General features: G+C 38.5%; 3 protein-coding genes across 4 annotated transcripts in view; all 3 read right to left on the reverse strand.

The window, feature by feature from the left end:
• Nucleotides 1-1,162, reverse strand: part of slc1a6 (solute carrier family 1 member 6) — a 12,735-nt gene extending 11,573 nt beyond the window's left edge. Inside the window, exons 1-2 of one of the 2 annotated variants that reach the window (XM_061033496.1) lie at nt 934-1,162; nt 743-824 (exon numbers count right to left, since the gene is read on the reverse strand). The gene's annotated coding sequence lies outside the window, so the exon portion shown is untranslated. Of the gene's footprint in view, nt 1-742; nt 825-910 lie in introns of both variants that reach the window. The other variant, XM_061033495.1, reaches the window with a different exon arrangement.
• The window catches only part of hsh2d (hematopoietic SH2 domain containing), a 148,704-nt gene that overhangs the window by 132,199 nt on the left and 4,152 nt on the right, over nt 1-12,353 (reverse strand). The gene's annotated exons all lie outside the window — the stretch shown is intronic.
• Nucleotides 4,088-10,448, reverse strand: tax1bp3 (Tax1 (human T-cell leukemia virus type I) binding protein 3). Its single transcript, XM_061033497.1, has 4 exons — nt 10,243-10,448; nt 7,862-7,981; nt 6,742-6,819; nt 4,088-5,692 (listed from the first exon to the last, which is right to left on the reverse strand). The coding sequence occupies exons 1-4, from the start codon at nt 10,279-10,281 to the stop codon at nt 5,543-5,545; spliced, it is 387 nt and encodes a 128-aa protein (XP_060889480.1). The 5' UTR covers nt 10,282-10,448; the 3' UTR covers nt 4,088-5,542.

Raw genomic sequence — 12,353 nt, forward strand, 5'->3', positions numbered from 1 at the left:
TTTTATTTCTCTACATACTTGATGAAATACATTTCCTGTTTTGTTTCTTTATCATTTTTATTTTGAGTTATATATAAACAGTATATATAAAGTAGGCAAGAAGACAATGACATACAACAAAAGTTAACAATTTACATTGACACGCGTGACAAATGAGGAAAAACGGGAACAACCGTGGCGTGATTGGTTGCTTTTGTTTTAGAATTGCATGATGACAATTGGCATTTTGAGGACGACAGCGTTTGAGAAAGACATGTGTTAGATAAGTTAAAGGCAGATGCAGTCCACTCCTTTTAATTACACATATTCATAAGTCCATATTTGCTGTAAACCAGCTGTGAATGAAGCAATGTGAACGCAGTAACTGCACAGGAGTTACCAGCATGTAAGTTTGTGCAGAGGCTCACTCTAAAGTCAAACAGTTTCTCTGTTCACCATCCAACCACAGATAGGCTACAACTCAGTAGCTAAATGGAAGTGCTTTGCTAAACTGAAGCTTTTTTTATTGCAGTCAATTTAGCTAGATTATATTAAATATAAGTAAGACAGACAGACAGACAAGATAGATAGATAGATAGTTAGATAGATAGATAGATAGATAGATAGATAGATAGATAGATAGAAAGATAGAAAGATAGATAGATAGATAGATAGATAGATAGATAGATAGATAGATAGAGTTAGATAGATAGATAGATAGATAGATAGATAGAGTAGGATACAAAACAAACTAGTCAGTTACCCCGTTTCTGCCTAGGCTACTTGAGTCAAGCAGTCATGAGGACACAAATCCGTCGGTCTTCCACTTTTCCTTCCTGGATATGCTGCAAAAAAAAAGGAGATTCAAACTTCAGCATCTTCCACACAACTTTCAATGAAACCTTGACAGACCTTTCTTAAAAAGACTCACCAGACAAATCAAATCTTTCACACCTCTGCCTTTCCAAGACGCTCCTCACACCGTCTCATCATATGGACACCTCTCTCTCTCTCCCTATCTATCTCTCTCTCTCTCTCTCTCTCTCTCCTTCGCCACAACCACGCAGCACATAATAATGAACTAAAGCTGTAGCCCACTCACTACATCTCCCATCACCGTCTTCAATGCTACCTCCAGGTTTACTATCAAGCTGGTGTGTGCTTCTCCACGCAGCCTCCGGCGGAGAGGAGCGCCTGTGAGGTCTGCGTGGGAGGAGGAGAGGTTAAGGTTCCTCCAGGAGAGAAAAAAAAAAAGGAAGAACATAAACCACCTGCTGCCCGTTTACAACAATGAAGCCGGGGTGATTGGATGAACGACACATGTTGAAAGCTACTCATTTAATTTCTTACACACAAATGCAAACAGTGGCTATTTTACATTTTAAACGTGTGTAAACACTTGAGTTTCAGCCTGCTACGACATGCATCTGCCAACAGCTAACATTCACTCTGGGGAGCTGGTGTAGTTGTAACCCTTTTGATCCCAGCTGCCCAGCTTTCCTTCCTCTCACACACCCACTCATCATGTTCATAACAAGCTGCATTGATATGCACCAAGCCCACCACACAATGAGAAAACAGCCCCATAGTTGTTGTTTTTTTTTATTAACACACAATCATATCAAAACTAACGAGAAATCATGAAATTGAAACAGAAAAAAAATATATCCACTTGAAGTTTTTAAACTCCAAATGATGAACGCTATAGGTTTTATATGGTCTTGTTTGAGCCAACGTTTTTACATATTCTTATATAGCCTATTTTAAAGCTGTGAATTCATCGTGATTTTCCAAATATAAAGTTTAACAGACTTCAACAAGCATTTGAAAATATCCATATTATGTATGTTCTTGTTCATTAGCTAACAAGGCCCATTATGTTGTCGCTCTTCCTTAATTTTCCTTCAAATCTCTAAATCTTCCTGCACTGATGACTTTTAAGGCTTTCCTGTCCACATTGGTGACACATTAGAGAGCTCCAGATCAGCTACATTACTTTTGATTGTTGACTTTATAGGTTGTCAACCTGTGAGAACCATAGTTTTTAAGGACTTTAGACATAAAGAAGGGAAGTATACAACTCTAGTTTCATGACAAGTGTGCCAAAGAAGATGGAGTGTTACTATTATATGAACTTTATACATTTGACATGTGTCAACTTCAGCTGCTGTCTGATATAAGTGACATTTACTTTCATTGCTCAAACAAAGCTGACATCTTTGGACTATAGCATTTAGTAGTATGGGTTTGAACAGTGCCTTCCCACCCATGTGTTGTTGTGGATCGCTCCACCAGTTTGTACAGCCATTAAAGATGCGGGTAAAGAAAACACTTTATGAACTTCATAAAAACACACAGATTACCTTTACATGCCTATACATTCAAGGTAGAGGACTTCCCCTGACGTCTTTTACACCTATCTGAGGCTGTGAATATCCATCTGGTTCCAATCTGGTGTAAAACCAGAGTGATGGGAGCAGATTGCATCGCCATGGAAACACAATTACCCTGCCATAACGTGGGAGGCAAGGATCATGTATGATTCACGGTTAGATAGTGTAATTATTCAGCCGCCCGCAGAGAGGAACATTTATCTTTGCATTATCTTTCAGGGATCAGAAAGTGCATTCTTTAGGTACAACATATCGATTGTTTCATTTTTGATTTGTGCGTTAGTTTTAATGAATGACACAATGGTTAATAAAAGTGTATGAAAAAACAAGTGAACCTACAAAGATTTGGGTGGAAAGAATTCAATGTAAGGACCACTGAAACAAAATCATGACATCTGACCAAAATTAAAATATTATTATTATTTGACAATTTAAATTAGCGTTTACAAGTCTTGTAAACGCTAATTTAATTATGTCACACACTTACTCTAATGAAGTTGGGCGATCATGCACCCATTCAGAGCTTCCCATTAGTTACCAAGCAACATGCGATGTGTTACTGCTATGGTATTGGTGTGAGCAAATGCACATTGTGAGTCTGAGATGTTTGTGCAACCACTTTTATGCCTCATAACACAGTATTATAGTATCATGATGCCCAGGGGAGTGGAATGGAGCGTGCTTCCTTGTGTCCCTGGGACAAAAATAGCATGCACACACACACATAAACACACACACACTTTACTCATCAATTATTTCTCAAAGGGAGGATTTTAGCTTAGTGTTGCCCTAAATCGACCCTAGCCCATGATGTGACAAAGACCAGGTGTTATTTTAAGACTTAAAACAAAAACATTACACAGCAAATTTAGCTCAGCTTCGTGATGCTTCATATAAAACAAAAAGATAATAAATATTTGGATTAAAAAAATGGATATTGGCCTCATGCTGAAGAAAATTGTTTTTTAATTTATAGACTAAACTGCTCAGAGATACAACTCAGAACATGTGCTTCTAAAAGCCAAAGTGGTGCAACCAATTGTAAACTAATTCTTACAAGCCTCTTTTTTTAGAGAGTACTTTTTTTGTTGCAAGAAATTGTCCCTTTTTTTTTTTGCTGCATTTGGGATTGTTTGTACCCTCCTGGCCCTGCAGTTCAAAGGCGTTGTGATTGGTTCCAGGATCACATATTAAAGAGATGAAAGTGAAAAAAGCTCTCTGTATCCACAAGCCTTGGTACACACTCAAAGGTCAGGGAATAGATTCTTTGCTCTGAAATGTCAGCTGATTACTTTATAACACACTACATGAAGCTACCTGAAGGGCCTGAGAGATTTAAAAAAAAATGTGTGGATGGGAGAAGGGTAAAAATAGATCAGATTGTTTTATATAAGCAATGAACAGTAAAGAAGCATATCTGAAAAACTAACAGTTAACTGTAAGGAATCAAAATACTTTTTTTAATGATCATCCTTTGCAGGAAGCTCACACGTACAGATTGGGAGTTGGACAGAAATACATTTTATTAATGTTGCACTTTGTCTTTAAATGTCATCGTCAATGAAAAAAGCCCGTCTCTCATTGAACTGTTCATGATTATAATCAAAATATCTGTTTGTTTTTTTCACAGTGGATATTTCACTTTGGAAGACAACTTACATTTTATAAACATTGTTGGATACGGTTATGATATATATTAGAAGACACAAATAAATGAAATTAACATTTTAATAAAAAATGTCAACAAAAAAACAAATACTGTTTATGTTTAGTTGTCAATATGTTCTGCGAGGTTTAACAGCATGTATGTGAGGCAGTAAATCATTGTGGAACAGAACTCTAGGTACAATTTAACTTTAGCGATTTGAAGTATTCCTTTAAGGCTGTGTGCACATTCATCAAAAAACTGATTTTTGATATCTGACAGGTCATGCCTTCCAAAAAATGTACACTCTGAGACAGTCTGCAGCTGCTACTCCAGTGTGAAACTATCGGCTTTGTTTGAATCAAAACAGCAAATCGTAAACTTTAGCATACTAAACGTGATAAATGTCATGCTGGAGAGTCAAAGTACTGACTATGAAAGATTTATTATATCCAAAAGGAAGGTGTAGCTTCGTGGAATGCTTCCACAAGTCGTGATAAGTTTAACTTGTGAGAATGTATGTAGTTTACATCTGATGTCATATCTTCAGCTCTTGCAAACACAAAGAGGAAGAAATGAAAAGTTGCTACAGAGTCATAAAAATCAACAAACAGAAAGATATATAGAAAGAATCATCATTACAAAGACAATGTAGTGAAAAGACATGAGTATGTATGAAAGGACTCACACAGGACAGACACAAACACGGCTTTACATATTTGGATCATTTCACTGTGCCTTAGCTGTTACTTTGGCATATGACGCTGTAACCTCTACAGGAATAACAGCTAAATTGAACACACAATTGCAGATGGAAAGTTGATCAATACTATTATTAACAGCAGTTCCCTTCACTGATGTGTCTAAAAACCATGAAGGCTAACTTTGGTCAGCTGTAGGCACAAAGGGATCAGAGATTTTCCTCACAAAGATTTCCAATACCTTGCATCAAGACTGAATACAAATGTGCCTCGAGGATTGAAGACCTGTAGCAAACATCTCCTGGGAATAAATCAAAGGACCATAAAAGCTTTTATGAAAGATTTTCCAAAGACTTCTTACAGTCCACCAATGTTCAAATATAAAAAAACAGTAATTGATGGGAACATTTGCAATAATGGGTCAGCCCTCATGTCCTGAAATAATACTTTTAATATATCTTTTTTTTTTTTAAATCGGCAAAATTGGGGATTTATTTAATCCTGGTCAGTCCTTCTCGCTATGTATTGGTTAACAGATGGTTAACAGAAGTCAATACAATATGAAACTTGTGGAGCTGAAAACTGTTTGGGATTTCTCCTTTTGTTAGAGATATAGCAGATGACCAAAGTGAGTTTGTGTGTGTACGGTGACAATAAACACAACGAGTAAGAACTTTGAACGCTGGTGTGTGATCCATGAAATATATTTTTAGTCATGTAGTTATAAAGGCCACTATCATCTGAGTTTGTGTGAGTCTTTGTGTATGAGAGTGTTCAGTCCTTGGATATTGCATGAGTCTGTGGATATCAGAAGTGCCACTACGTTACGGTCTGGGGCAACCGCCCATAGATTGTTTGACAGCTTGTTCCAACGACTTCCTGGTTACCAGTAGCCGTACCACATCCTCATCCTTCTTTGTGAGTCGTTTACGAGCCTTGTCGTGGGTCACCACGGTCATATCCCAGCCGTTCACCTGGGAGGAAGAGAGGAACTCTGTGAGAGAAGAGCTGCAGCCACAGTAAAGAGAGGGAAACATGGCTCGACAATTCATTGAGCAGACAACTCTGTCAAAAGCAACATACAGTACATCTGAGAGTAAACACAACACAAGCAAGGATCTAGGAAGGAGCAAACGACGTCAGGAAGTGCAAAAAACAGACTTGAATCTGTTTGGACACAGTAGCGAACAGGCAGTGCACAGAGGCAAATCACAGAGTGCATACAATTGTTTTTTTATCGTCATCAACATCAACAGCATTTTGTGAATACTCTAAACAACACCATCCTCAACTTCAACATCATCATCATTCGTGCCATCAATATTAAGTGCTCATGAAAGAGCGGGGTCTTCAGCTTTTCTTAAAGGTGGAAAGGGACTCTGCCGATCTAATAGAGTTGGGTAATTCATTCCACCACTGGGGGACCACAGACAACAAGACACTTACGGCCCTGTTGTGAATGTTGGATCAAGTACCTTTCATTGAAAGAGCGCAGTGGGCGGGAAGGAGTTCAGGTAAGGAGGAGCAACCTTCTCACCGTTTTGTAAGTGAGCAGCAGGGTTTTAAACTTGAATCAAACAGAACCTGGGAGCCACTGGAGGAAGATGAACAGCTGAGTGACATGTGCTGTTCTGGGTAGGCTGAAGACCAGTTGCGCTGATGCGTTTTGGATCATCTGCAGAGGTTTGAATATGCATGCAGGAAAACCTACCAGTAAGTAGTTGTAGTAGTCAATGTGTGATATCACAAGAGCCTGTACCAGTAGCTGTGTAGCATGCTCTGACATGTAGGGTCTGATCTATCTGACGTTGTACAGAGCAAATAAACCTGACTGAGCCCAAGTGAAAGTTAGCTTGTCATCAATTATGACACCAAGGTTCGGGGCATGAGTTTGTTTGTTCAAAGCTTGATATGGATGTGTGGTTGCACAGAGGGACTGGTTGAGATGACAAGGAGCTCCTCTTTGGCACTCTGATGCACACATGGTGCCATCTAGTGGATCGAGCTTGATTTACCTACTTACCTGCATTATTTTGTCCCCCATCCTCAGGCCTGCATCATGTGCTGGTCCTCCTGGTGTTATCCTGGTCACATAGATGCCCTGATGGATACAAACATGTTGACTTTTGAATACGATCACAGCTGAATAACCGATGCAGAAAGTGTAAAAACATCGAGCTAATGAACACTAAGAAATACAAATGAAATAGCACATCAAATATACTGAAGTATTTAATATAGTCATTAGTTTGATTTGTATTTGTGTTGTCCTTTTTGTTTTGTTTTTTTTAACTGTAAGAGTATAACTCTTAGTTATTTCAATTTAATCCCTTATGTGGCACAATCTAATGCTGGCAAAATATTTTTTTAAACTGAAAATTGTTTTCATTTTTCCAATTATCTTTACAACAGTCCTCCTTTTTACTAACCTCTACTCATTAGAAACTTGTAAAAATTAAAAGGTTGTTACAAATTAAACCATCCCAAGCTGGAGCACACATTTGTTTGGCTTTTTTACACTTAAATAGTTAAAAAAGGATAAGGCTGATCCTTCCTCTAAAACAAGGTATCTGCTTTGGGCCAATTTCCATCTCTTCTGCCCACATTGTTTACACATTAGGTAAGACATCCGGGTTATGTGTAAACCTTCAGTAGTCCTCTCCATGACATCAGTAAAATGAGTCTGTTTTTCCCCACCTGACGCTGCAGCTGATGTGTTCAGGCCTGCCCTCTAGTAACACTGTGCTTCCTGACAGGACAGGAATTTGGTCAAGGAAGAGTAGAAAAGTCGGATGCATCAAGTTCAGATTAATTGGGAGCTGTATGATTCAAAAAGACCCTGAAAACCAGAAATAACCTGACGGGTTGATGTCTCCTCTGTCCAATCAACAAACTCCAAGCAGAGTGTAACTGTGTTGTGAGTCTGAAAATGTTAAGCCTTTAACTTTTTATTTTTAAATCAAACACACAATCACTTTCTGCTGTCTAAAAATAACAATGTACCAACATTGTGAAAACACACTAATGGGTGAAGGTGCATTTGCTGCCTACACAACAAAGGTTCTCGGTGTGAACATGACAACTTTGCCAGTCAAAGACATTTGCTTTAAGTGCTCCATGTTAAGTAAGGCCTTATTGCTTACTTTGTCAGTCTTGTCCTCAGAGAAAGGGTTCTGCCCTGGGTCCTGGTCAATCCCTCCTCCGATGCTGAAGCCCAGGATTAGATTATCTCCATGTCGCAACTTCATGATTTCAATTCGTTGCTGATCAACAAAAAAAACCAAACATGAAATTAGATCCATCCAAACTTCATAACTAACTGCTCAATGCAAAGACTGTGACACCCAAAATGCAATCTGCATTTGATTTTCTTTATTACTGACAAGTCACATATTAGTACATACTGTTTTAATGACAGTGTTTCTGACACAGTCTGTCAGAGCTTTACAACTGTGTCAATAACTAGGTAACACAGATGCATTGGTTCAACATCAGTATCGGCCGTTATTGGCCCTGCTGAGAGAAAATGTTGGCACTGTGGGAGTCTGACACCAAAATAAGTCATGAAACAAACATTGTTATGAGATTTGGATAAATTGATATTTCAAATCAGCCCTGATTTTCCCAATGAGTGCGTCTCTAATTTGATTACACCCCAATGCCAGCATAGATGAGACACTTTCACCTCCTTACACTCCTCAACAGTTTCTGAAATGATGTTTTGTTTATCAGACACATGTGTCATTCCAGATTTGTTGATCGTGTCATTGACTAAATACTGCAACCTAACCTAGTCTGTATGTATATTAATTTAACAAACAGGATGCATTCATTTATATTACATATTATGTGTGTAGTACATTACAATGAAGTGCAACAGTTTTGAAAGTGAAATGTAAAAGTTTCATTAACTCACAAGCGACATTCAGCAAGTGTGCTGATAAATAAGAAGAGAATACGAAAGAGAGGAGAATACCCATACATCCAATCTGCATTAAGCAAGGGCGTGAGCACTGATTTGATGACTTCAAACTAATTTTGTAGCCTGAAAAATGTCAGATTTCAGAGGCTGTTCCTTTGTGATCGAGGTCCACTCCGACACAGAGACTCTGTTTGAGCAGCCCTGCCCTTGACATTGACAAGCAGCTGCAGGCTCATTAACCAGATGGAAGGATGACTCTTATAGCACAGTGCTCACAGCTCTTATCGACACAATGACTGCCTCTGTTTGCGATGATGAATAACTCGACATTCACGGACTGTTGCTGCTGATACAATGAAGTCTGAGGATGTCTGAAACATTGTTAACACTGAGTACGAGTCAGTCAGTCAGGACTTGCAGGCAATATACAACACATGTCTCTCTCCTGCTGAAAAGAGGTTAATAAACCTGACTAGTATATCCTCTATCACTATCTCACCAAAAAACGTCCCATGCTAAATTGGGCTTGAATGACCTTTACTTTATTCTTAGGCAATGCATTTAAGGGGGTCTTTTGCAATCTGATTGTCACACATATCCAAATTCTATTACAATCTCAATGTGATAAATTGTGGAGCCCTACTGTAAATGGGGTACAAAGAGGCCAATTTCCACGTGGACTGCAAATGATGTTTACTTGAATTGCAATGATTTGATCCTGTCAGTATTGAAAGCTAATATATAGGCGATATTGAGTATTTTCAAGAAGAAATCAACATGGGCAAAAAAATGGCAAACAAATTCAGACATGTTTTTTTTTAAATAACTCAAAAATATCATTGTCATAATCTGCCTCAAAAAGAGCGATGAAAACCAGCAATGAAAGAGCAATGGAAACCCTATTAAGAGTTACATCACTGAAACAATGGTGCAGACAGTGAATGCTACAATATGATAGCCTTTGAGGAAATAAACCTGACTGCTTCAGTCACACTTATCTCCTTCCCAACTCTCACAGTGGACACCTTGGGAATTCCAACTATATCAGCCATATCAATATCTTCCTTGGTTTGCACATGAAAATGTATATTTACAAAGTCTTTACGGCAAGAGGTGACGGAAAACTAAGTGTACTTCATATTCAGTAGCCTAACTTTGTTGAAGTCGACCACGCATACTGAATCACTGCCGGTGACGCCCATCGGTAAGAGAAGATAGCTGCCGGGACAATAAAAAGCTTTTCGGTCAAGAGTAGAATTGGTATCTGATTTCGAAGCCTCCTTTCTTGATTCAGTGATTTAACTATTTAACCCTTTGTTTGGTCAAATATATCATCCATAACAAAGGTTTAGCGACAAGAACAATGGTATTATGTGGCTGCTGACGAGAACCACTGTTGACCTAAAAAAAAAAAAAAAAGTAGAAAAAGTAAACGTGATGTCAAACCTCATTAAAATGGCATATTTAAGTGAGTTTGTCCTGGCTGACATACAATTTAAAAAACACTTTACACTCGTAGTTTTTGAGTTTAACGTTGACGTCTGTTCAGAGATAAAACAATGGAGTCCCGTTCAATTGATACAGTTTTGCTCCCAAACTTACCACAACAGCAGTCACCGGCTGTCCTGGGATGAAAGACATTGTGTCGTCGGGGTTTTAGGCTAAAAATCGTGGAAATTTGCAACAACTTTTGTTAAAGTCAAAGGGGGTAAAAAAAAAAAAAGGCTACAGACGGAGGTACAACGTCCTGGACGCTACATGAGTAACACAGCTTGCTCCCTTTCTCGAAACCAAATGCTTCCCAGATGACGTCACTGCACTCTTGTCCGAGCTTATCGTTTCTGTCTGTTGTGCAGCACGGGGTAGTCCGGGAGGGCGGTGTTCAATGGTTGGCTGTGAACCTACCGACACTGTGGACGTATGCGAACAAATCAAACTCTGAAATGGATTGTTGGCCCTCCTTGTTGTCCCAGGACATGACTGTTTACTTTTCTTTAAAAGAATTCGAAAATAGGGACCTGCTTTATATTATAACACGGAAGAGAATTAGGGACAGAACTGTAATGTTTACATTAAATTTTTGTATCATTTGTTGTTGGTAGGCAAGAGATATTACTTTGCATATTCAAAAACAGATGAGATGGGGTGAAATGTTAGTCACTTCCTTTAGCAAAAAAGGAAAAGCATACTTGTTATTGCATACTTTCCACGCTACTTGAAGCACCAGGTATGGTGTACTGCCACTTTGGTAGTCTATTATGAGATAAGGCTTTTCCTTTAGTTTGGTAACAAGAGTTCTTAACTTCCATGCAGCATAATAACCGGCTTAACAATTTGAGATACATGTTTTTATATATACAGTCTAAAATATGAACAATAACTAAAATCGTCTTTCTGTCTGTGTTAGTAATGGTATGAGATGATTCACAGTGAGACAGGTCTTTGATAGAAGGTGACTTCCATGTCAGATAGGTTCCCCACAGCCTGCGACCCACAGAAGAAGCATGAGCAGATGAGCAGATGATGAGCAGGCTGATACAGATGTTTTTTGAAGAGTGACTAGGGGAGAAAAGGGCATGATGGAAATTCATAGTTTGAGTAAATACTAGGATATATATAATGTCTCTTTTAGCTATTATTACACTTTGAAAATGACCAAGAGAAAAACAGTTTCAAAGGTCATTTATGACTTAAAGGGATACTTCACCCATTTGCATAGAGCATTGTATCAGCAGTAAACTGGTAGTATTTTTGAATGGTCGTGCATCTAGCCCTCATTTCCCCCTGAGACTGGAAAGTTCTGTATTTCTAAGCCTGAAAAGGAGCTTCCAGTGACGCAAATATCGTCATATTGCGTCACTGGAAGCTGTTGCGGTTAGCGGTGTGAAACTACAACGCTAGTTCCTCATATTTTCGACCACTGAAGCTACAGACCAATCACAGATCAGTGGGTGGGAACTCACTCCCAGAATCGACGGCTCGAGCTGGGGCGGACTGGTAGTGTCGGTGCTCTCACTGTTTGCCTATGGACACAGACATAGAGTCTGTTTTCTGCCAAGAATTTCCAAGATTAATTCTGGAAGAAATCTCAGAATCTGTTGAGGAAATGGCCTCATGTGTTGAAGTAAATATGTCTGTAAATGTTTTATTACTATATTTCTACTGCTATACTGTATATTTTGGAGAAACTGTAACGATTGAATTTCCCTCTGGGATTAATAAAGTATTTCTGATTCTGATTCTGAAATTGAGGACCTTAGTGGGAGTGGCCTGCGGTGCTGTGCATTCTGGGATTTGGTGTCTTTCATCCACATGAGCCAAAAAGACACTTTCTGCCTTTTCTCGGCCAAGAAGGCACCAACTTCAAAATTTATTTCACATTTCTACTACATATATGACCCAACGTCAATACAGATTCATGTTTCAACGGGTGAAGTATCCCTTTAAGTCAAATTCTTAGCAGTACTTACTTACACAGTTCTAGACATACAAGTGAAACATAATCAATATTACATGTTTAAGGTGCTTTAAAATCATCCTATTTTTAAGAGAAAAATAAATGACTTATTTGATACAAAAACTATATATTTTCATAAATATCTTTTCTGTGTCCAAAAACGATTTGACTCACATGCATGTTTTCTACTTGTGGTAAAAGTTTCTAAAGTATCTGCACTCTTCCCTTTACTTTGCATGTACACATTTGCGTATGA

Source organism: Labrus mixtus, chromosome 3 (assembly GCF_963584025.1).
Source record: "Labrus mixtus chromosome 3, fLabMix1.1, whole genome shotgun sequence".
Taxonomy (NCBI): domain Eukaryota; kingdom Metazoa; phylum Chordata; class Actinopteri; order Labriformes; family Labridae; genus Labrus; species Labrus mixtus.

Bases quoted from the DNA above. Each gene is read 5' to 3' on its own strand.
- tax1bp3 (XM_061033497.1), bottom strand. From the start codon at position 10,281: ATGTCTTTCATCCCAGGACAGCCGGTGACTGCTGTTGTG. The intron at 7,982-10,242 runs GTAAGTTTGGGA...TTTGTTGATCAG, and splicing joins AGCCGGTGACTGCTGTTGTG to CAACGAATTGAAATCATGAA. The intron at 6,820-7,861 runs GTAAGCAATAAG...TGTATCCATCAG, and splicing joins CTGAGGACAAGACTGACAAA to GGCATCTATGTGACCAGGAT.